Source organism: Pungitius pungitius, chromosome 20, assembly GCF_949316345.1.
Source record: "Pungitius pungitius chromosome 20, fPunPun2.1, whole genome shotgun sequence".
NCBI lineage: Eukaryota > Metazoa > Chordata > Actinopteri > Perciformes > Gasterosteidae > Pungitius > Pungitius pungitius.
The window spans coordinates 7664648-7687360 of NC_084919.1; the positions used below are offsets into that span (position 1 = coordinate 7664648).

Here is a 22713-nt window from a genome sequence, read left to right on the forward strand (position 1 = left end):
AACCATCGTTGCATGTGGTTTAGACACAAGCCTCTTTTTTGGCCTCTGCTCCCCCATGATAATGGCACACCCATGATAAAAGTTGTGCAATAACTGCTTTGTCTATTTGTACAATTTATGTTTGTGTGGGTGAAGAGGAAACCATCTAAGTGCTATACTCTTATAGCACTATACAATTATACAATTATATGTTACAGTTGAAAAAAATATGGTACGGATTGTGTCTTGTTTGGGCCCCTCTCGTTAAACGGCAGAATTAGCAAAGAGAAATGCCATAAGCCAATGAAGAAGCGATGGTTCGCTGTGAGACACTGACCTCTGCAGGAGGAGTATTGTACTGTAAGTTTGATTATAAATTGACAGAAAACCTCCTAAGCCATTGTGGAATTGTGAATAGCCTTTAGCTTGTTATGAAAAATAATTTCCCATTGCTATTCCAGAAAGTTTTGGGGATCAACGGGAAAGCTGGTTACTGATTAGCAGAAAACATAGAAATGTGAAGACTTCAACCAATGGGGTATTTGGGGGGGGGGGGTTCTAACTGTGTGGTATTTAAGGAATGTTGATTCACACTTCCTGTTTCCTGTCCACTCAGGAAGTGGCAGCGTTTTACTCTCAGCCCACCATTCCACTTATGGTTTATCATTGAGATATTATCTCGGGCCCCAGCGGATGGTCTCGCTCGATGAACCACTCGAACTTAGACCGCATGGCATGAAAAAGAAGGAATGAAAAACAATTTAAAAACACGTAAGGTAATGTAAATATTTTATTCAACAACATACATGGGAATATAAATTCCCGTCAAAAAGCATTTTTTCTGTATCCGCTGGTGGACTGAAGGAAATTTAAAAAGTGCAAAGTATTGTACATGTATTCTCAGGCTGCTTTTTTTCTCCACCAAGTACATTATTTATCTGTAACATTACCTGAGCGGACTGGACTTCCTCGGGTCCAGAGGCCATTCTACTTCAGGTACTGAAATGATGTTCCCACGCTCTTTACCATCGCACATCATCCCGATCAGTTCAAAATCCCTTGTGATTTTAAAATGCTTCTGGTGTTATGAGCGGCTATACATCAACAGCTTTGACAGCCAAAAGGAACGCACAACATATGTGTCCATTTCATGTGTAAAAATAAATGTCCAAAACTTTGTCCAAACAAACTATGATTTAAAAGAATTGTGTTTAGTTGGTCCTCATCCGCTGTCCATTCAGGTCTCGCATCTCTGCTTAGAACATGTTGTTGTCTCTTTCTGATCATCAACAGGAAACCTTTTACTTCATCAGGGCTGCACCTCATATTGTCCCTCTGTGGCGATGAAGTAGTCGTTGAGAGTGTTCTGCAGAAAGTCAAAAGTGGGCCGTTCCTCGGGCTGCTGCCTCCAGCACATTTGCATTATGTCATAGAGCTCCGTGGGGCAGCCGTCCGGACAAGGCATCCTGTACAACTGGTCCAGGCACCTGATCACCTCTGGGTTTGTCATTCCTGATTGACAAACTATATTTAGTATATAATATCAAATAAGAAACTTAAATTATTTTTCTGTTTAAGTAAAGCACAAATACTCATACCCGGGTAGGGTATTCTCCCATAGGTGACTATCTCTGTGAGCAGGATTCCAAAGGACCACACATCCGATTTGATGGTGAATGTGCCAAAATTGATGGCTTCTGGAGCCGTCCATTTGATGGGAAATTTGGCACCTAGTAAAACCAGAGGGGGGGGGGGAGTAAAAGAAACACTCCTCAGTAAACAGATAAACATGTTGCATGTTTGGGCTATTTCACTTTGAGTGTACACTGTGTACATTGTGTACTCTGTGTACATTCATAGCGGGGGAAACATTGCACCTTCTTGAGCCGTGTATTCTGTCTCGATGATCCTGGCCAGGCCAAAGTCTGCCACCTTGCAGGTCAGGGTGTCGCTGACCAGGATGTTGGCTGCACGCACGTCTCTGTGTATGTAGTTCTTCCTCTCGATGTACGCCATGCCTTCAGCTATCTGTGGCGTTGAGAGGAAGAGAGACATAGAGACATATTGCGAAGAAAAAAAGCTCATTAAAGGAATATCAAGTCAGGAACGGGGAGCTGAAGGATGAATACAATTTGAAGCCATACAATAAATGGAGACACACACTGCGCGTGTTGGTGTGAGCGTGTCTATGCGTGTGTGAATACTCGTGTGCATGTATGTTGATGACAGCAAACAGGGTTAAACAGGAAGCGCCGGCTCTCAGGAAGTCAAAAGGAGGGGCGAGAGAGTTCTGAGGGAGCTCACTGTCAATGGAAAAAAACGCAAGGTTTCCTGTCCGGATGTTAATAATTGACGTAGCGTGAGGTTTTCAAGCCTGACAAGCAAAAGCTTCACCACGAAAGCCACACGGCTGCTGCTGTCAGTTTCCACGTGTATTTACATCATAGCCGGTGTCAGGGCATCAAAACAGATAATCAAAAGAGAAGCTTGATACTGAAAATACTAAAGTGTTGTTCAACAACAACAGCAGCAAAATCATTTCCTGTATTCATACCATTAAAAACTAAACCACAGACGGTGCGGGTTACGAAACATGCTGCATAATTGTTCACAGAGATCATCTTGTTAAAATTGTGCAATTAACTGTCAAGTTTCCCACCTGAGCGGACATGTCCATCAGCTTATTTAGCTTAAGCTTTTTCCCTTCGTACGTTTTCAGGAAGTCCAGAAGACATCCTGCAAAAATGAGAAAAAGGAGGAGGTTAATTCCATCGCCAAGATTGTGGTCTCTTAAACGGGAAGCAACCATTTATGTGTGATGCTGCTGCAATTTGAGTGATACAAAAAAAATGATGTCAACACCAAATACAATTAAATACCACAACAGTGCAATAAATGTTAAAATTCCTTTTGAAGTTAAACATTCCCCAATAAAGTTTTACGGTAATCTTTTATCGTTATTTATTTTGTTCTCTCCACAAGAAACCTCACTACTAATCCTATGCATGTACTCAAAAAGGACCATGTCATAATAATTAATAAATTCCCCAGCTCATTTTCTTTAAATATAACTGAGCTCAAGCTGCAACAATTAACCACATTGCCAGTAGTGTGAATATTATCTTCTCTGCTGTGAGAATTATTCTGCTTTTTCTTACACGATCCTCGTCATCATCACCTACATCATCATAAACATCATCCCTTTTTTTTTTTAAGCGAAACGCCGCTGTCTTACCGTTGACCATGAACTCTGTGACAATAAGAATGGGCTCCTTGGTGACCACGGCGTGGAGCCGCACCAGTCGTTCATGCTGCAGCTGCTTCATCAGGTTGGCCTCCTGCAGGAAGGCCTCGGGCTCCATCGTGCCCTCCTTCAACGTCTTGATGGCAACCTTCTGGGTGTTCTTATAATAACCTGCGGCAGAGATGAAAACAGGAACTCAGCTCGCTGCTCTCTGCCGCCGCGGCTCACAAAACGCGGCCAACGGCCGGAGCAGCTCCTATCTGCTGTCTCTCACCCATCCACACTTCTCCAAACTGCCCGGCCCCCAGTTTCTTCACCAGTTTCAAGGTGTCTCTGGGGATCTCCCACTCGTCTTGTGCCCACGGCGGCTCAGGCGCCTTCAGCTTACAGGGGGCCTGGAGCCGCTGGCACAAGCCGTCCGCCGTACCTGCACCAAAGCAAGGAACACGCGGATGTCATAAGCAACTGATACTTCTATTTTGGATGCCATTTTGGTTTCTGATGGGGAGTTGTTCCCTTAAATAACCTAGAAAGCGTGTAACGTGTGTGTTCCCCTTTCTAAAAGGGCTGCTGTGCGTTGGAAAGTTTGACCTTATTATCTTGTGGTTTCAGAGGAGTGGAAATAATAACATTCCTCTCAAACAGGAAATGCGTGAAGATAACTTCCCCATTTAATTCAAAGTCTTTCCGTACGCAATCAGCATCAGTGTTAACAGTATTATTGCAAACGCACACATCATGTATGTTTCCTCATTACTTATTAATTAATAGTTCATAACCAGACGCAGGTCTGCTTCTTTTTAATGATGCAGGCATCAAAGCATTTCACTCACGAGTGTAGTATTTGACGAGTTCCTGCAGGGTTGGGAACGTGTTGGAGGGAGAGATGTAGTATCCACCTTTGTCCAAACAGCGGATCTTGTAGTGTTTTACCACATCTCCTTGTTCTGTTAGATAGTCTCTGACTGACAGCGAGAAGGATTCTAAGCGGGACAACAAGAGGTTGCACATATTTACATGTTTTTTTAATTTTTATTTTTCCACTAAGGTGAAATTTGTGATGATAATAGAAGGGAATGATGGAAGTCACCTTTACAGGTCTCACTCTCTCGAACTAGAAAGGCTCCCGGTTTATTTCCAGGAGCTAAAAGAAGTTGTTCGGTCTGTCTTCTGTTCACGTCCCTTAAAAACCATCTGCATAAGACATAACAAAGCATTCTTTGTGTAACTAATGACAAACCTCAAAACAAGTTTTTTTTAACATTTTACAGAAAAAATGTATTGTGATAATGTGCATGAAATTGACTCTTACTTTTCCACTTCCAGAGTGTCTGCTCTGGCTACATAATTACTCGGTATTAAGCCCTCCTCGCCAGTCTCTAACGATTTAGCCAACCACCATTCTCCGTTCCTATGAAACAGGTTTAAGTTAGAGGTTCCTTCCACAACACACGCTGCATGGTGGAGGCTGCAGGACGAGGCCACTTACTCTTGCAAAACCTTGAATTTGTCTCCCTTTTTGAAAGGCAGATCGCTGTTGTTGGTCCCGTTGAAGTCATGTTGTGCCACAAACACGTCTGAAGACAAATAAAGCAAAGTTTTGACCTGATGGACGGATCTGACAACAGCAAACTGTTGCACATCTCTTTTGAGGACATTATATATAGTTAACTATACAAAAGAATGCAGAATAACATCATGGATTATAACGTTTTGGATGATAGATCATCCTCATTCTTCTTATATAACCATCAAATATATTTCTTCTGTATTCTAGGCCTATTAGAGATCTCCTCATAACAACAGTACATCTATTATTTTTACTTTGAATTTGAGCAACTTGTTGCTTTCATCTCGGGGGCTACATTTTTGAAAGATAAGTAAGCGGAAGAAGCGTAGAGTGTCAGAACAGCATAGATTTGGTTTTGCATAGATTCCCATCTTCCCCTTCAGATGATAACAGAGGAAACACAACTACGATTTCCATCTCTAAATGTAGCCTGAGACTCAAGTAACCTCTGCTCAGTTGACCGCATAAAGGAATGCTTAATGTCTTTTGGTAGAAAGTTTGTTGAATGTTTTGTGTTCAGTGATTACCGTTATCCGAGGTGTGTCCACTTTGTGCCTAAAGAAGAGAAAAATGTTTCAAATAATTGTCAATTTAAAAAATTGGCAAATAAATGAGGTAATAAAGATGAGTTAATATCAAATAACAGTTGATTACTTTTATCTAAATTAGCAAGATGTATTTGCCTTTGTAACTTGTCTACTTACAATGTGATTGGAGGCCTTGTGTTTTGCTTTGTAGAAGTTGTCATCTTTTACTCGTTTCTGGCCACTCCAACTGCAGCCCATCCTGCATTTAGGATGGCAACCTTATTAAAGCCATACCGCCGTTAGCCCTCTGCTAACTGCATGCACTCGATGTATCAGAAGAATCTGATGCAGCACGATGATCTAATAGCACCAGTCGTTGCTACGAGGCTCTCGGTAGTTATTGTAAGTCGATTTATGTGCTCGTACCTGATGAAGCAGATGAGCTCTACTGCAACTGGTGTCCTTTGCCTCTTCTCCCACTACCGGGCCCGCTGTGTGAGTTCATGCCCAGTGCTGAAAAACGTTAACAAATTAGCTCAAAATAAATGCCCCTCACAAGGGGAAGTGGAAAATATGTTTTCATCTGATATGATTTGTATTTTTTGTTTCATACATACATAATACATAACAAAATAGAGAAATAATTGACTAGATGTGAAAGCATCTGGTTTTCATTTACGCTGCAGCTATAACGGCTGTTTCTGAATCTGTTTGAAGAACTTTTAGTTGGATGATGAATAAAAACAAATAGACGCTTTTATTTTTAAAGAATAGTTTTTCTATGAAAATTATCAAAATTTTACACAACAACATAGTTATTTTTTCCCTGCACTTTTTATTCTGTGGTGTAAGATGAACAGCAGATAAATACCTTAAACTTGTCTCCCGTCCGAGAGTCTTTACTCCACATATACAATGTCGCGAATTTCCTTATTGAAACCAACTGGCTGTCAGTTTGTCACATGTGTCTGTAAGTCTCTCTCTCTCTCTCTCTCTCTCTGCTTTCTTCTCTATTCCACCCTCTCTCTCTCAGTGAAGACCAGTGCCTCCCCCAGGGGAATACATTCAGTTTACTCTAAATAGAGAGCATTTTTTTGGTTTATTTTTGTCCCATAGTTTCGTCAGCTTCTAAACTGAACTTAAATTTGTTTTTGTTGACTATCAATTGCTGGACGAATAAAGCGGATGAAACTCATTGTCTTGTCTTGTTTTGTCAAATTTCAAAGAGAAAGCATTTTGCAAACATTAAAATGTGTCGAATGTAAAAAATTTAAAATCATGCATTGACACATAACATATTTTCCGAGTAGTTTATTCCACTGCAAAATGTTTCTTCATTTTCAGCATCAGAGTCAGAATCGGCTCTATTGGCCGTGTATGTTTGAACACAAAAACTAAACATTTACTATTTTTTAATGAATAAGGTTTGTGATATTTTGTAAAGCAGTACACATTCTTGCCACAAGAGGAACAGGTGAACCGTTACTATAACCCTCCCTATTGAGTGTTGACATTGGAATATCTGCACACATTTGTAATGGAAGTGTCCTTTTCTCTCATTTTAACATCACTGATTAACGTACTGTCAAGTAGAGGATACCCATTCTAAGGTCTAACACATCTTTAATAAGCAACTCCAATGCATGTGAAAATAAAACACCAACAACAACAAAAAGGTTGAACAAATGATCAATAAACACTAGTATAAACACTAAGGTCCTCACAGTCCATGTACTGATCCTTGTGAGGGTCTCCATACTCGGTGGACTGTCCCTGAAGTGGGCACTAGAGGGCGTAGATAGTCTTGTTTAAAGTAGCTTAAGTTGGTCCATTTCAAGACCCTTTCAAGTTTTTCCCAACATGCATGCCATTTCTATTAATAGATGACCCTTACATTGACCTCCTATGTAAAAGTGATTGAATAGAGTGTTGAACTTTGGGGATTTCTGTTGCGCAATGTTTGTATATCTGTATCTGGGCCAAAGGAAGGGTGTGCGGATGTGAATGCAGATGCAAAGTCAGTGGCATTGGAAGAAAAAAAAATTGCAACCTGATGTGCGGTCAATCTATCAAAGTATAACAATGCTTTGGTTTTTCACACCACATAGCGCTGTTAACCAGGTCTTTCCTATTCTCACCACACAATGCACCGAGGGGGGAATACACCCCTCTTCTACAGCAATGGAAACTATAAACACACAACAATATGTCCTTGAGTCATCTGGCAGTAATTATGATCATTGTATTTCTGGTTTGCAGACTAAATGACTTTTAAATGCTATTACGGAGGAATCAAAGAGCCTTGTGAGGAAGATATCATTCAGAGTATGCTGTGACCTATAAGTGCGGGGAACAATAAATCTTACAGCACCGGAAGTGTTTGTTTCCTATGGGGGGGCTTTATACAACACGCAACGTGGGGATATTACTCTCTGGGCAACACTTCACAGGTTTTTGTTTGGACCACCTGTGCTGTGTGTGGGGACTGTGCTGCGCTGTAGTTCTCTGAAGAAACAACCTCACTCCACTGCGCACACACACAAGCACACACAAACACGCACACACACAGGCTGCAGGTGCATGGCGAGTGTTATTGAGTGCGTCCTGGTTGCTAACTTCTTCTGGTTTTCCATCAGTCCTTGTTTTCTTCCCAGGGCTTGGCGGATGCTTGTGTACGGCCCTGCTGGGGTCCCCAGACATTGCATCCTGCCTGCAGAAGGGTCATAAGTGGCCCCACAGGATAACCTGAACAACGGTGGGAAAGAAAGGGAGCGTGGGTCTCCTTTACTCAGTTGTGGCCCAAAGAATAAACGCTGCCAATGAACTCCTGTTATTAATGTGTGTGTGTGTGTGTGTGTGTGTGTGTGTGTGTGTGTGTGTGTGCAATGCATGGGTCCGAAAACCTCTCTACGTGCACATGTGTGTGATAGTTTGTGGAAGTGAAATATTGATTGGAAATTGAATATTTTCTAGTGAGTTAACAGTAAGTTTGTTAAGCTTTAATTTATTCAGGCTTGCATAGACAGGGACACACACACACACACACCTCAACACACAACACACTTCTTTTGATTTTGATGCCCCTCCAGATTACAAGAGGCCCCTCTTTGACTTCCTGTCTGTGTGGGAACCGTTTGTATCCTCTGTCACACATGCGGCGAGAGAAGGTCTCGCTGCTGCATTTGCCTCAAAAAGACAAAGTGATTGTCAAATAAAACAACAATTGAACTCGCTCCCTCATTCACCGGGACACCTGCTGCTCCTCTGGGACATTTCACCAGTTCATACATTCATCAAACACACTGCACAACTAAAGGAATTTAAGAACAATTTGTTGCGTTTTTCTGATAGTAAAATGAACTGGATGTCCCGGTTCCCCCCGTCACACTCAAACAGACTCGTCTGCGGTCGGGTTTGCAGTCCTGCAGTCGGGGGCAGGTCTGTGCAGCTGGTCCACACGCTCTGAGGTAAACACGGCTGCGGGAAAGCCCCTTTTTTATTGTGCTCCGGATGACGTTCCGCACTCTTCCAGCGTGTGACGTGGAAATAGCTCTGTGCCCGCGAGCAGGTGCTTCCTAAAGAAAAACCCTCTGCTTTTCCAGAAGATTCCAAGATTGGGTTCATCTTATCAAGAAAAACATGAATGCAGCATTGCACACATAAGAGATGGTGATGACACATATTGAAAGAGAGGAATAGTATTATAGTATTATTATTTACATTGTTTACATTTAACACATGTGACATTTAACCATCACACCTCCTCATTGTGGAATAACTTCACATTGTTTACACACCCAACGCTGTGTGGTTATGCAGTCAATAAGAGTGACATCAATTATGTATGTCACATGACCACAAGAGACTGCAAATGGAAACCCTGTGAGAGTCCCATTCATCAGTTTGTCTAAGATCGCATCACTCACTCATTCACCAGCATCTCACAGAATGTGTTGAATATATGTGATGTTTTCTCATAGTACCAAAAGACGCCGTACCGAAAAGAACATTTCTTAATTAATTGGTAGTGACATTAAGTTCCAAAAGTCCCTGTGTGTGGTTGATGATATTGGATGAGCAATAATATTGTGTAGCTTGTGTAGATGATCATTGATCATTTTAATTTAATGAAGATTTACCCTCAGTTTCACTATGTGGAAAATGTGTTATTGAGGTCCATTTCAAATCAGCACTGTTTTAGCTGCTTATGACCATTTTGCTGTTGTTGTATTTATGAACATCACTCACTACAATATACTGACTTCAAGAAAAAAAGTAGTATTTAATATGTTCGTTCTAAATAGTACTCACATGTTGAACTAGCAGTAGTAGTGTCACGTTTTACAAGTTATTGGTAAAATGTAATTTTTCTTTTTTAAGAAAGAGAAAAAGTAATACAGTGCAATTTATTATGTCGGTTTTGTCTCAAATTGTTTCATACAAACAAATGACAAACAAAGACTTTCAAATACTTTTTATGTCTGAGACAATAAATACATTACATCCCAAAAGTATCTCTTTACCACAAAGATAGCATGTTTATTTTACTGATAAACACCGTTGAATGGTCTAAAATACAGAATAATAGCAGAGTGATATACTGTAAATCCTGCATTGACTTTTGCTACTTTCCAGATGTGCCTGTTCATTTGCTAGAGAAGTCAAAGCTATAACACAATATGATATTGCTCTGATGCTGATGTTGTGAACAGAACTGTATCTGCATGTAAGTTATACATTCTAAATAAATATTATCAGCATATCCTGGCTTTCCAGAAATATCACCTAAAAAAATATATAACTTCAAATCTTAATTTTAGAACTGGAAATCTTCAAAGAACACTTTTGGTTAGATAAACCACATTCAGAGACTGACTCAATCCTGAAAATAAATGTTTAGCAGCAACAGTTGAACTGCAGTAATTTGAAGAGATGTGCTTAGGACCCATTTAGTTATGCATTAATCTAACATTGTACCTATAGAGTGTAATATGTACATTCAAGTTTCATACAACTGCGCGATCAGTACTGGTTGTGCATGTGTTCAGTCGCAGCATCATACATTCTGGAAAGAAAGTGCTTTATTCGTTAGTGCTTGTTAAAAGATAAAATCAGAACGATCCCAGATAATCCTTTTGCTTTTCTCCCTTTACAGTTTTAGTTGGCTCTTCTTTGGACATAAAAAAAATAATAATAATGGCCTCAGACTACTACTAGTACGTGAATACTATTTGCTTTCTACTTGTTGTGAACTCCTAGTTAACCTCTTCACCTCCCTCTCCCTCAGCTCCCCCCCCCCCCCCCCCCCCCCGAGCCGAGTTACGATGAAACGCTCCTCCTCGCCTCCTCTGGGCTGTTTGCGTCGGTCTCGGAATCTTCGACGTCTGCATAGGCGCCATCCTCAGACTCGGCGTCCCCTCCGGCCGAGGTGCCGAGGGGGACCGACGTCGTTTTCTCCGCCTCTGTCGCGTCCGCCTCGTGATCACCAGCGATGCTCGGAACGAAACCTTGATCCCCGCGATCGGCGTCTTCCTCCGGCTCGTCTGAGTCGTCCTCGGCTTCATCTTCTCCATCGGCCGAATCTCCCTGGTTTCCCACCCAGTCCTTGTGGGTCGCCTCGTGCTTTTCCTCCTCTTTCTCGGAGGCGCCAGGATCATCGTCGTTGCCACGGCGACTGTCTGCGACGTTAATGCGTTCGCAGCGTGTGTCCTTTGTCGCCGATTCCTCGTTGAGGTCCTCTACGTCTTCCACTGTGATGTTTTCTGATAACTTCTCAGCATCCTCATCCGGCCTCAGCTCCACCACGTCGTCGGTCTCATTGATGGCCTCTTCTCCATGCTCTTCACTCATGCTTCTGTCCTCTGCTCCTTCTCCATTAACTGCTCCTGCCAATACACCTTCTGCTCCACCTTCTGCTCCACCGTCACTCTCGGTAATCTCATCCCCCGTCATTTCGGACTCTCCCAAATCGTCTTCTGCCGTTTCAGGTTTTTCAAACTCATCTGCTGTGGATGCAGCCGGCGTGCGACCTTCACACTTGGCTCCGGACTCCGCAGCGCTTTCAGAAGCAGCGTGCTCCTCCTCGTCGCTTCCAGCCTCATCAGATCCTCCGCCTGTTGTTCCACCTTCGTTGTGACCTTCGTTGTCGTCATCCTCGTTGTCCTCCTCTTCTTGAACAAAAGCTGACACTGCGCAATGGACCTCTTCGCCCTCACTTGGAGTCTCATTGTCATTCTCAACGTCTTCTTCCTCTTCCTCATTTTGATCTTCTCCTGCACTTTCCTCTGGAGTCTCATTCTCAGGCTTTGTTTCTGAATATTCGTCTCCTGATTCGTCATTTGTAACTTTTGAATGATTCTCTTCTGCAGTCTCGTTGGCATCTGATTTATTTCCATCTGGGGCTGATTCATCATTCTCTTCTTGTGATTCACTTTCACTCACAGCTTTGGATCTTTCTTCTGCTGCGGATTCATCATCTTCCTTTTCATCCGACTCACTTGGTTCATTATCAGTATTACAGATTTCCTCTTCACCCAAACTCTCTTTTTCTGTGGCTGTGACTACATCAGAAGTCTCCTCCTTGGTGTCATCTTCATCTGTGGTAGCGTGCTCTTCTTCCAAAGCAGCTTTGTCTTTGTCTTTTGATGGTTCTCTTGCAGGTACTTCAGCTTTGATTTTGTCATCATGCTCCTCTGCAGTTTCATCAGCATCTGTGGAGGCATCTATGCCTTCTGAAGAATCTTCTTCAGCAAAACCTTCTTGCACTTCACCGGTAGTTGATGGTTCCACGGTCTCTTCTTTGTCAGATTCTTGCTCACTCGGGGCGGACAAATCTTCTGCTGCATTTTCCTCCTCGGCTCCTTCCTTCCTGTCATCTGCACTCGTGACAGCAATCTCGTCTTCTTCAGCAATCCCATCTTCAACTGCTGCTTCGTCCACGTTTTCTTCCTCCTCCGACCCGGACTCGTCCACGCGGGTGTCTTCTTCCGCAGATCCATCTTCAGAGTCATGTTCGGTGGTGGCTTCAACGTCTGCGTGTTCTGCTTCACTGTTATCATTATCGTCACTTGAGGCGTCGCCATCTTTTTCTGCAGCACTTTCATTTCCAGCCTTTCCAGTGCCTGCACTTTCATCTTCATCGTATGGGGCAGGTTCGTCCTCGTCAGGCTCATCCTCAGGTGTGACTGCCACATGAGAGTCTTCTGCACTATTCTCGTCTTCTGCCAGCTCCATATTTGACTCGTTGACATCATTGTCAGATTCTTTCTCAGTGGTGGCTGCCATAGAGGTCCTTTCATCTTCATCCGTCTTTTCTTCCTTTGATTCATGTTCACTTATGATCTCTTTTTCCGAGGCAGTCTCATCATCGTTCTCATCTCCAGACTCATCTCCACTCGTGGGAGCGATACTCTCATCCTCTTCATAATCATCGTCATCACCATTGACTGCCCCTGCTTCCACAGACTCATCTTTGTGATCTTCAGCTGTTGCTTCTCCAGCAGGTTCCTTTGACAGTTCACCACCCGTTACGTCATTGTCCTCTGCGGTTTCATCTTCAGAATAATCATCACCGGTGTAAGGAGCCTCGTCGACATCTTCCGTTGTCCCCGCTGCCTCCTTGTGTTCAGATTCCGCCACTTCATCTGCAGCATTTTCATCCTCGGACGCAGCGGCTTCAGCCGCCTGTTCACTCGATCCATCTTCACTTGAGCCAACGAGCTCCTTTTCATCAGAAATCTCACCTTCATCATCAGCTGTGACCGTGGCGTTGTTGTCATCTGCGGACTCATCGGCACTGGTGACCAGAACCTCTTCTTCTCCCTCTCCTTCGCTGTCAGACTCACTTTCAGTTGCCACCACAGAAGCCATCCCGCCTTCAGTTTCTGCTTCCTCAGCCGATTCTTCTGAGGATGCATCAGCTGTGGCCGCGTCGCCGTTCTCATCCTCAGCCATCTCCTCGTCACCATCGACTGCCCCTCCCTCTCCGGCGTCGTCTTTGTCAGATTCGAATTCACTCGTTTTCTCTTCTGCGTTTTCATCCTCGGCCGCGGGCTCTTCCTTCAGATCGTCCTCGCCTGCAACGGCGATCTCCTTTTCCACAGCGAGCTCCTCTTCAGAGTTTGCCGCTTCAGCTCGTTCTTTTGACGAGTGATCAGCTGCGGCGTCGCTCTCGTCTTCAGACTCAACTGCGCTTGTGGCGGGAATCTCCTCGTCATCATCATCGACTGTCCCTTCCTCCAAGGCCTCGTCTTCACTTTTAAAAGCAATATCCTCTTCTAAAACAAGCTCATCTTCAGTCGTTGCTTTTTCAGATGGGTCTTTTGATGATTCGACAGTTGTGACATCGTTCCCCTCCTCAGACTCATCTCCACTTGTGGCAGGAATCTCTTCATCGTGATCAACCATCCCTGCTTCCTCAGTCTCCTCTTCGTCGGATTCATTTTCAGTTGTGGCCGCCGCATCGTCCTCTTCCTCTTTTTCATCTTCAGCAGTGGTGGCCTCCTCTGTCCCTTCCCTCGACTCGTCCACATTAAGCTCTCCTTCCACACCACTGTCATTCTCAGGTTCTGCCTCATCTTTTGACAAGTCCTCAGCAGAGCACGTGTCCTCGTCCTCCATGAGTCGCTGTGTCCTCGTTCTCGTTTGCAGAACGATCTGAATCGTCGGCAGCAATTTCCTCTTCATCGACAACCATCCCATATTTGTCTCTTCTTTGTGTGGTTCGGCCGTGGCAGCCGCAATAGACATTTCTATTTCTTCTTCGGCTGTGTCTTCATCCTCTGCTGTGGATTCAGCTTCATCTGTGACCATGTTGGCGCTTTCCTTTTCTGCCCCTTCATCTTCTGCTTTGCTTATTTCCTCAAAGTCCTCTGAAGGTAACGTTTTTACAAGATCAGCAATAGCCTGGTGAGTAAATTCTTCGACTGATTCTCCTACTTCACTGTTTTCAGACTCCTCCTCTTCACACAAGTCATCGTTTGCATCACAGTGCAACTCATTTCCTTCCACTTCCCTTACGGCTTCGGCAATAACGCCTTCTACGAACGTCCCTGCTGCTTCTGTTGCTGTATCCTTTTCACAGTGAGATCCACAGGTGATTGCAGGTGTATTACCGGCATCCCCGTTCTTCATCACCAGAATCCTCCTCAGGTCAAAGTCCAAAATGCGAGGGGCAGCATTTACGACTACTGCAGGAAGTGGTGGCACGGACGTAACTTCTTTCTTAAAGCACGTTGCACATGGACATTCATCTTCGTTCTCACTGCGCTGGTCACTGTAAGATGTGCCTGTTGCTGACTCGTCACTTTTTTCTGCTCGGGGCTCAACTGATTGATTGAGCACGACCTTCAGCCTCCGTCTTCTCCCCCCTGATTGCGCGGTTGAAGCGCAGGACATGGCTTCTGTAGGGGGTCTCGGTATGCCTGCCTGACCTTGAAGTTTCCTCATTTCCTTGTTTATACTTGTTTGGATTCTCTTCTGGACCTCGGCTTTCAGCTCACTGATCATTAAGTCGAGCTGCTCGCTGTCATCCAAGTTCCATCTGACTTTGAACTCGCTCATGGCATCAACGTAGTGTGCCATGAACTGCTTTTCTAATGTAGTTAACAAGGTTAAGACCCAAACAGGATCGGGGTTTTGAGGAATTATTTTGCAGTCATTCCCTGAACTCTTGTTTGAGGAGGGGGGTGTTTCTGATAGTTCTCTGGGGCTGTCGTTGCTTCTAATTGTCTCATCGGACGCCGGATCCTCTTCCTTTTGTTCTCCCAAATGTACTTCTACCTCCTGAGCTTCTGCTTCATCCTCACAGATATTTTGCACGTTCCCCATCACATCTGTTTTCGCGAGTGGCTGACGCGCATTAGCGTTCACACCGTCGCTACTGTTCCCGGAGCCCGTGGAGCCGCTGTTGACGTCCACGCCGGAGGACGAGGTGTGATTGAAATCATCGTCCAAAGAATGGTGGTCGCACTTCTTTACCGTTTTCTGTTCCTTTTCTTGAGCGTCACAAAGCCAAAGAGATTTAAGAATGTTCATCAGCTCTTGGTATCGTTCGTTCTTTTCGTTTGCGATTTCAGGGGCGTGATCTATTAGCTGCAACTTCACCAGGCAATCCAGAAGACCTCTGGCTGAAGTGCTCAGTTTACGTCCACACGCGGGGGAGATTTCCGGCAAACTGTTGCATCTGTCGAGCTTGGGGTTTAAAAGTACTTTCATCACCTGCACGGAGGAGTTGAATATTTTAGAGACGTCATCCATTTGAGTACGGACACTTTCTGCATTCGACGCGTCCGGGCATGTTTGGCTGTCATCATTCCGGACAGCTTCCATCGCGACGCCTTCATTTGTGTCGGGAGGATTCACGGCTGCAGGGTCTTTGTTTTCACTGTCGTGCGTTTGGTCAACTTCCTCTGTGGCGTGACCTTTTTTCTGTCCATCACAGTCTTCATTAAATTCGTCCATGTCGTACATGCACGTATCACCGTCTGCTGGTATTGAGTTGAGCCATTCGTTCACTACCTCGGTCGGGGATGCATTTGGGAGTCTGGATGGGACCATCTCAAGGTCATTCGTTTTCTTGTTTTTGCATTTGCTGCTTCTGCCACTTGTGTTATCCTTGACTTCCAGTTGACCGTTTGTCACCTTCTTAGACGTTTGGGATTTTGATTCCCCGGTTGCGGGAGTTTCAGACATCTCCTTGACGATGTCTGAACTGGAAAGAGTTTGTGAGAGATCGCTTTCTTTCGACTCTGCGTGACACATCACTCTACGTTTACTTCCTTCTGTCTGTTGTGAACTTTGACAGGTTTCTGACTCAGCGGATTTCGCTACGTGATATGCGTTGGCTGTGACGCCCGCAGGTTCACGTTTTGTGTCCAGCCTCCTTGACTGGCTGGTCTTAGAGTTACAACTTGTTTTATCAACTGTTTCCTCATGCAAACTGGATGGAGGCTCGCTCCTGTCTTCAGGATTCACATCTTCCCCTGCAGGTGTTTGAGAATCACTGACCACCTCAGCAGGAACATGAACAGACTCCTCTTCTTCCTTTTTTTCAACACGTTCAGCTGTGGAAGTATCCGATGCTTTGGATTTTCGAGATTTCACAGAGAGACGTGACTTGACAGATAGAGAGCTTTTTGGGCGCCCCGCGTTTTGCTTTTCTTGAAGCTCCGATGCTGTTGACTTGATTGAACGTGCTGAAGCCTTGGACTTTGAGGACCTGGAGCTGGGTGCTCTGTCTTCACTTTCCTCAACTGTCAGTGTGGGGATTTCAGATGTGCCTAACATTTCAGAATAAGTGGACTTTGCAGACAGAGGGCTCTGTGTTCTCTCCTCCTGTTTATGATTATTTTCATCAACAGGAACTTCAGATACATTTGACTTACTTGACCTCACAGACATATTCGACCTGGCCGACGTGACACTTGGAGCTCTGTCAGATTTCTCTTGAGTAATTCCTTCATGAGCAGTTTCAGAGTATTCTATTGTGGGAACCTTGACAGCTATCATTGTTTTTGATTTATTGGATTTTGCGGATTTAGTTGACATTTTACTTTGTGCTCTTTCTTCAGTTTCTTCATCATGTACCGTCGTTCCCTTATGAGGGTTTTCAGATACGTTGGACCTTGTGGTTCTTGTAGAAACATTTGACGAAACACTTGTTGACCTCCCTGTTTGACCGACCTCTTCGGCACGTTTCCTTGACCTCCGAGACAGATCAGACTTTGATGATTTAATTGACGCTGAACTTGGAGTTCCTTCTTCAGTTTCCTCACTATCACACAACCTTTCTTCAGCCGAAATGTCAGTTAAAGGAATTGATTTATTTGACGTAAGACTTTCTGCTCTGTGTTCAGCTTCATTTCCAGCATGAGAAGCTTTGGATTTTGTCGATGCTGATGTTACATTTGTCTTCCCTGATTTGGCGGACATCGAGCTAATCGCTCTCGCCTCAGCCTCTCCTTCGAGGTTGGCGCCAGTGGGGATGTCAGAAGCTTTTGATTTATTGGATACGGCTGAAACATTTGACCTTGCAGATCTGACTGATATGTTACTTGGAGCTCTCTCTGCATGTTCTGGTCCGTTCAGTCCTCTCGACTTTGTAGATTTAGCAGAAATTGTTGACTTTGCGGTTTTTGTAGACATGGCACTCAGGGCTCTCTCTGGAGCTTCGTCTTCATCATCTTCTTCACCAGTAATGCCGTCAGTATTGGCAGAGGGAAGCTCAGAACATTTTGATTTTGTAGACGTTGTGGAAACATGTGTCTTTGCTGATTTTGTAGAAACGTGTGATTTAGCTGATTTAGCTGATAAAGCACTTGGTGCTCTCTCTGCAGACTTTATAGATATTTCAGACACATGTGACTTGACTGATGTTTTTGACAAGCTGCTTGTTGTTCTTTCTTCTGTTTGCGCTTCATCATTTGCAGAAATGTTTGATTGAACTGACTGGACAGACATTGAGCTTCTTGCTCTTTCTTCTCCGTCTCCTTCAACCACTGTTTCCTCACAATGGTCAACACCTTCTTCCAAGGGAACTTCAGAAACATGGGTTCTTCTAGATGCTGTAGAAACATTTGACTTTGTTGACTTTGCTGATCTGATTGATATGATACTTGGAGCTCTTTCTTCATCTTCTTCGTTATCAGATACATTTTCCTCATCAGGTCCATTCAGTCCTGTTGACTTAGTAGATCGAGCAGAAATTGTTGACTTTGCGGTTTTTGTAGACATGGCACTCAGAGCTCTGTCTGGAGCCTCCTCTTCATCATCTTCTGCACCAGTAATGCTATCAGTATTGGCAGAGGGAACTTCAGAACATTTTGATTTTGTTGACGTTGTGGAAACATGTGACTTTGCTGATTTTGTAGAAACGTGTGATTTAGCTGATTTAGCTGATAAAGCACTTGGTGCTCTCTCTGCAGACTTTATAGATATTTCAGACACATGTGACTTGACTGATGTTTTTGACAAGCTGCTTGTTGTTCTTTCTTCTGTTTGCTCTTCATCATTTTCTTCATCAGGACCCTGAGAGCTTTCTTCAGCTGGAACATGAGCAGAACATTTTGACCTATTTGATCTTGCAGAAATGTTTGATTGAACTGACTGGACAGACATTGAGCTTCTTGCTCTTTCTTCTCCGTCTCCTTCAACCACTGTTTCCTCACAATGGTCAACACCTTCTTCCAAGGGAACTTCAGAAACATGGGTTCTTCTAGATGCTGTAGAAACATTTGACTTTGTTGACTTTGCTGATCTGATTGATATGATACTTGGAGCTCTTTCTTCATCTTCTTCGTTATCAGATACATTTTCCTCATCAGGTCCATTCAGTCCTGTTGACTTAGTAGATCGAGCAGAAATTGTTGACTTTGCGGTTTTTGTAGACATGGCACTCAGTGATCTCTCTGGAGCCTCCTCTTCATCATCTTCTTCACCAGTAATGCCGTCAGTATTGGCAGAGGGAACTTCAGAACATTTTGATTTTGTAGACCGTGTGGAAACATGTGACTTTGCTGATTTTGTCGAAATGTGTGATTTAGCTGATTTAGCTGATAAAGCACTTGGTGCTCTCTCTGCAGACTTTAAAGACATTTCAGACACATGTGACTTGACTGATGTTTTTGACAAGCTGCTTGTTGTTCTTTCTTCTGTTTGCGCTTCATCATTTGCAGAAAGGTTTGATTGAACTGACTGGACAGACATTGAGCTTCTTGCTCTTTCTTCTCCGTCTCCTTCAACCACTGTTTCCTCACAATGGTCAACACCTTCTTCCAAAGGCACGTCAGAAACATGGGTTCTGCTAGATGCTGTAGAAACATTTGACTTTGTTGACTTTGCTGATCTGATTGATATGATACTTGGAGCTCTTTCTTCATCTTCTTCGTTATCAGATACATTTTCCTCATCAGGTCCATTCAGTCCTGTTGACTTAGTAGATCGAGCAGAAATTGTTGACTTTGCGGTTTTTGTAGACATGGCACTCAGTGATCTCTCTGGAGCCTCCTCTTCATCATCTTCTTCACCAGTAATGCCGTCAGTATTGGCAGAGGGAACTTCAGAACATTTTGATTTTGTAGACCGTGTGGAAACATGTGACTTTGCTGATTTTGTAGAAACGTGTGATTTAGCTGATTTAGCTGATAAAGCACTTGGTGCTCTCTCTGCAGACTTTATAGATATTTCAGACACATGTGACTTGACTGATGTTTTTGACAAGCTGCTTGTTGTTCTTTCTTCTGTTTGCTCTTCATCATTTTCTTCATCAGGACCCTGAGAGCTTTCTTCAGCTGGAACATGAGCAGAACATTTTGACCTATTTGATCTTGCAGAAAGGTTTGATTGAACTGACTGGACAGACATTGAGCTTCTTGCTCTTTCTTCTCCGTCTCCTTCAACCATTGTTTCCTCACAATGGTCAACACCTTCTTCTGAAGGCACGTCAGAAACATGGGTTCTTCTAGATGCTGTAGAAACATTTGACTTTGTTGACTTTGCTGATCTGATTGATATGATACTTGGAGCTCTTTCTGCATCTTCTTCGTTATCAGATACATTTTCCTCATCAGGTCCATTCAGTCCTGTTGACTTAGTAGATCTAGCAGAAATTGTTGACTTTGCGGTTTTGGTTGACATGGCACTCAGGGCTCTGTCTGGAGCCTCCTCTTCATCATCACAATCATCAGGAGTTCCATTAGTTTTCATGGATAGAGCCTGGGATGCTTTTGACTTTACTGAATTAGTAGAAATGTGTGACTTTGCTGATTTAGCTGACAAAGCACTTGAAGCTCTCTTTGCAGACTTTGTTGATATTCCAGAAACATGTGACTGGACTGATTCTACTGACAGACAACGAGCTGCTTCATCCTCAGTTTGCTCTTTGACATTTTCCTCCTCAGAGCTTTCTTCAACTGGAACATGAGTAGAACATTTCGACCTATTTGATCCCACAGACATGTTTGATTGAACTGACTCTGATGCTGACATGGAGCTCATTGACCCGCCTTCCCTCTCCTCCTCAGCGACTCTATCCTCAGAAACCTTTGATCTTATCAATGTGGCAGAAACATTGGATTTTTCTGATCTGACTGACACAGCGCTTGGTGCTCTTTCTGAAGTCCTGTTAGATACTTCAGAAACATTGTCATTGTGTGCTTGCGTTTCTTCAGCTTTGACTACTGAAACATTGGATTTTCTGGAGGCATTTGAACGAACTGACATGGCACTTTTGGATCTTTTCTCCTCTGAGTCGTCAGACTCTGTCTTCTGTATTTCCTCAGATTCATTGGATCTCCCAGAGGTATTTGACTTGACGGACATGGCACTCGGTTGATCTCTTTCTATATCAACTTCCACATCAGATCGGGCACCGACTTCCCGCTTTGAGTCATCAACGAGATCTTTGGACACTCCACAAATGCAAGTGTGTGTTTTTCTGGATTTTCTTGACTTGCCCGAGTGCCCTGAAGCATCGGAGGTCCTATCCGTAGGGCTCAGGGATGAATGTGGTAGTGAAGATGCTGTATCTGAATCTGCACCTCCAGTAGTCTTTCCCCTTTCAGCTTTACTACTCTGAGAAGATGCTCTTAAAGCGCTCTCCTCGTGATTCTGCTCATTTTCAGTCAAAACTTCAGAGGAAGCACTAGAAGCAGATTCTGTTTGATATATTTGCTCTTGCGTGTCAGTAGTTTTGACTTCGACCTGATCACTTGGGGGACTGCCGACACACACCTCACAGTCGTCCGCTGCGGAGGACTGCACCTTGCACTTTGCCGAGCAAGTACCACTTCTGACGGTGCAGTACTCGACAATTTCATCTGATTCAGCGGTCTGCTCCACACAGGTCTCTCTCTGCACCACCTGCTCTATATGCTCTGCTGTGTGCTCTCCGCTGTTTTGCCGTTCTACCACTGTCTTCCTAGAGACCATCGTATGCGAGGATGCGCTTGAGCTGGAAGTTCGAATCCGGCGAGTCGCCCCTTGGGTCCCTGGGAGGTTGCGGCTGGGACAGTGAGGCTCCCCTGTGTGTCCTTGATAGCGCCTCGTGGTGTAAGCCACATCGTGCTCACCAGCAGAGGTGTTCTCACATTCTGAATGGCTCATGTCGCTGACTTGTTCAAAACAGGGGATTTCGTGTCTCTGTAGGAACTCACAGGTGCCGCCGGCTGTCTTTCTCACTTCTGTCGACCAATGTATTGTTTCGTCATTTTGAAGGCGGAAGCGCACTTTCATTTCCATAGACAGGCTGCCGTCTTTATTAACACGAACCCGTTTCTCTATATCGTCGTCTCTCAATACATCACCAATGTGCGGGAGGGAGTCCACGTTATCCGGAGAGTCGGCTCCATCTGGTAATGACTTGTCACATGGCACCGGTTTCCTGGCAGATCGGTCCGTTTCCAGTTGTTGATTGGTGGCACTTTTCTTTGTTGGAGGTCCTTGGTTTAACAAAAAGACACACAGAAAAGTAGATTACCACATGGTGTGTAAAACCGATGTATTGCAGATTCTTCACCAGTGAAAAACAGCTTAGAGTGTAATTAGTGTTTCCTTTAAAAGCATCATTCAGAACTCAAGTATGTGACAATTAACCCTTTCTCCTACCTGTGATTTCCTCTTTGCAGCCGCTGGAGGGAAGCCTCACACCCAAACGTTTGTCATCAGATGTTGTCCGAAAATTCTCCACAATGGACTGGTGAGAAGGCTCCCGTCCCACACAGACAAGCACGCTGGGGCACTGCATGAGACTCTGCACATTGTCAATCTGAAACAGAAGAGCAGTGAGCGTGGGTTCAGAGTGAGTCGCTTTACTGAATGGAGTTCAGCAAAAATAACAATAGAGAGATGACAAGCACTTTTCAATTGAAACCCTTTTAATAAAATGCAATAGACGAGTCATGATCTGAAATGAATAGTTAATTTAAACGTGTGGATTTTATTAAGATTAATAAGTTTGTTTTAGTTTTTACATATCTTTTGGCTATTGGCACATTTATGATGCAGTGGCCACTTTGCCTTTAACTTTTGTATTATTCAAATTACATTTAGTAAGGGTTTTGCACTTTTAAAATTCTAATTTCTTTGTTTTAAGCATTAATGTTTTAGACTGACGTTAGTTAGCTGCCATGATTTTAGTAAATACTTATTTCTTTTACTAAAATATATCAAATGGAATCATAGGGAAACCTTTAAGAAAAAGTACTGATGATGATAGCATTGTAGTAGCTCCATGCATTCCTCCATTTGTGCAGCTCAGTGCTCTGAATCCTTGCAGAGAAGCATGTGAGTCAAAGACAAGATAAGATTCTAATCCAGGATGATCTCGGGGAGACGTCACGATGGTGCATTATTGCGATGATGAGTTTCTGTTGGTAGTGCTGAGCACTGTGTCAACG

General features: G+C 43.8%; 4 protein-coding genes across 15 annotated transcripts in view; 1 reads left to right on the top strand and 3 right to left on the bottom strand.

Moving 5' to 3' along the window:
• rps12 (ribosomal protein S12) overlaps nt 1–22713 on the top strand; it is a 209637-nt gene that overhangs the window by 39709 nt on the left and 147215 nt on the right. For 2 of the 12 annotated variants that reach the window (XM_062559621.1, XM_062559639.1), the window contains exon 1: nt 16572–16581. The exons of the other annotated variants lie outside the window; for them this stretch is intronic. The gene's annotated coding sequence lies outside the window, so the exon portion shown is untranslated. Of the gene's footprint in view, nt 1–16571; nt 16582–22713 lie in introns of those variants that run through there. 12 annotated transcript variants of the gene reach the window in all.
• On the bottom strand, nt 809–6268 carry blk (BLK proto-oncogene, Src family tyrosine kinase). Its single transcript, XM_037450331.2, has 14 exons — nt 6192–6268; nt 5747–5833; nt 5498–5579; nt 5321–5348; nt 4713–4800; nt 4536–4634; nt 4314–4417; nt 4057–4206; nt 3498–3650; nt 3215–3394; nt 2639–2715; nt 1857–2007; nt 1578–1709; nt 809–1491 (listed from the first exon to the last, which is right to left on the bottom strand). The coding sequence occupies exons 3-14, from the start codon at nt 5576–5578 to the stop codon at nt 1289–1291; spliced, it is 1446 nt and encodes a 481-aa protein (XP_037306228.1). The 5' UTR covers nt 5579; nt 5747–5833; nt 6192–6268; the 3' UTR covers nt 809–1288.
• LOC119195307 (retinitis pigmentosa 1-like 1 protein) lies at nt 10637–17352 on the bottom strand. Its single transcript, XM_037450140.2, has one exon. It carries the CDS (start codon nt 17249–17251, stop codon nt 10640–10642), a length of 6612 nt encoding a protein of 2203 aa, XP_037306037.2. The 5' UTR covers nt 17252–17352; the 3' UTR covers nt 10637–10639.
• On the bottom strand, nt 17271–22207 carry LOC134102919 (oxygen-regulated protein 1-like). Its single transcript, XM_062559790.1, has 3 exons — nt 21923–22207; nt 17349–21756; nt 17271–17280 (listed from the first exon to the last, which is right to left on the bottom strand). Exons 1-3 carry the CDS (start codon nt 22059–22061, stop codon nt 17271–17273), a joined length of 4557 nt encoding a protein of 1518 aa, XP_062415774.1. The 5' UTR covers nt 22062–22207.